The sequence below is a fragment of the Schistosoma mansoni genome, chromosome 5 (assembly GCF_000237925.1).
Source record: "Schistosoma mansoni strain Puerto Rico chromosome 5, complete genome".
NCBI lineage: Eukaryota > Metazoa > Platyhelminthes > Trematoda > Strigeidida > Schistosomatidae > Schistosoma > Schistosoma mansoni.
Window position 1 is genome coordinate 8,579,256 of NC_031499.1, and position 1,618 is coordinate 8,580,873.

The window sequence follows — 1,618 nt, forward strand, 5'->3', positions numbered from 1 at the left end:
TAGGAAATCCTAAATGATAAAGCAATACAAAAGTCTCAAACGGCATCAAAAACTAGACCAACAGAAATGGACAAACTGGATTTATTCAGTTGGCTTCTAGGTATAGACTGGTGCACTTGACTACAAGTTATACTTTAATTATGATGTCTAGTAGTGTTACTATTCAACTGTTCAAATAGAAGCGGGGCAGAGTTCGGACGTGGAACTTAGTGACTACAAGCCCAGCACGTTACCACCACTCCACATATGAACCACTGGACGCCGGCTCAGTCTCCTAGAGTTTAAACCTTCATCACAAAACCCAAAGTTCTAGGTTCGACCACTGGTGAGGTCGTGGATAGACACCAAAACAAAACAGATGTCTAGTGCTTCCTGCTCTTCAGTGGCTAAGGTTAGTTCATGATGTAAATTATGAAAATACAATAACACTAAATTAGCAATTCTTAGTGGTAATAAACGACTGTTGCGCACAGGAGGTATGAGCTGTAACACCTACAAACTTAGTGAATAGTATACATTAAAATAGATGGAATTCACGACATTATCAATTTAAATTAGTGAATATTACTTTGTCGGCTGACTTGTTGGACACAGCTTTAGAGTTTTTTTGCTGTTACTGTAGTAACGATCAATTTTAATGGAGTTGGAAATGAAATTTTCAAAAAAACAACTCACGTTTGACAGAACATTGAAGCTAAAAATATAGGGATACATTCAATCAGACCAGCCGGTTTCCACCAATTGATTTCTTCCCAGGGCATGTTGGAAATTAATCGAGGTAGACCAAGTATAAAAATCATCTGAACAGAAAATAATTTTTTGACGAAATCAAAATCTGTTTTCATAAAAAATAATTTTTGAAGGCTGGTTACAAAATCAAAGTCGATTGGGCGTAAATTCTTAATAGATACAAAAAATAAAATCTACTTCATGATGGTTAAGTTGACCGCAGTTGCTACACATTGATGTGGTAGTCAAGCTTTGACATCATGAGGATCTAATAGAGTTATATTGACCGACACGCTCATTCCTGAAGGTCCTATACAATCATAGCTAGGTTGGTTGGAGGGCAGTCAGACCTAAACACAATAGACTTAAAGTTCTAATGTGAGGTTGAAATCCTGACTGCACAAAGAAGTGACGATAGTAAGGTGTTTCTCTCAGACAATTAACATTTACAGCGGTGTTAGATTCTTACAACAGAAGGCGGTAGAAAATACTGTCCCTAAAAATAGTATATCTCACCTTATTTCATAGACTTCCGTTGTCGATGCTAAAGCACGGAGCTAACACATCAAAAAATTATATACAGAAACGCTGTGTGACCAACCTCATGCGGCTGTTTCTTGAGCTCTGTAGTCAAGTTTCCGTATCATAAAAACCATCACCTACAACCCAGGTTCCTTTACAGGTTATCACTCAGGAAATATCTTTCCACAGGGAATTGACAACTGTCTACACACCAACAGTAACACTCGAGATCACTATGACTGAATAGTAGTTAAACGTAAAGATCGGCTGGATATATATGTTTTACCTGTATTGCAAACATTCTTCATACTCATTATATGTGAAAAAATTATATTGAAAAATAGTCTCAGCGATTGAAATTTAAATA

General features: G+C 36.7%; 1 protein-coding gene across 1 annotated transcript in view; it reads right to left on the reverse strand.

Moving 5' to 3' along the window:
• Positions 1 to 671: 671 nt before the first annotated feature.
• Smp_061540 (putative amino acid transporter) overlaps positions 672 to 1,618 on the reverse strand; it is a gene marked incomplete at both ends in the record, with an annotated part of 10,883 nt that continues 9,936 nt past the window's right edge. The window contains one exon of the mRNA XM_018797809.1: positions 672 to 899. Within this exon, the coding sequence (XP_018652814.1) occupies positions 672 to 899 (228 nt within the window). The remainder of the gene's footprint in view (positions 900 to 1,618) is intronic.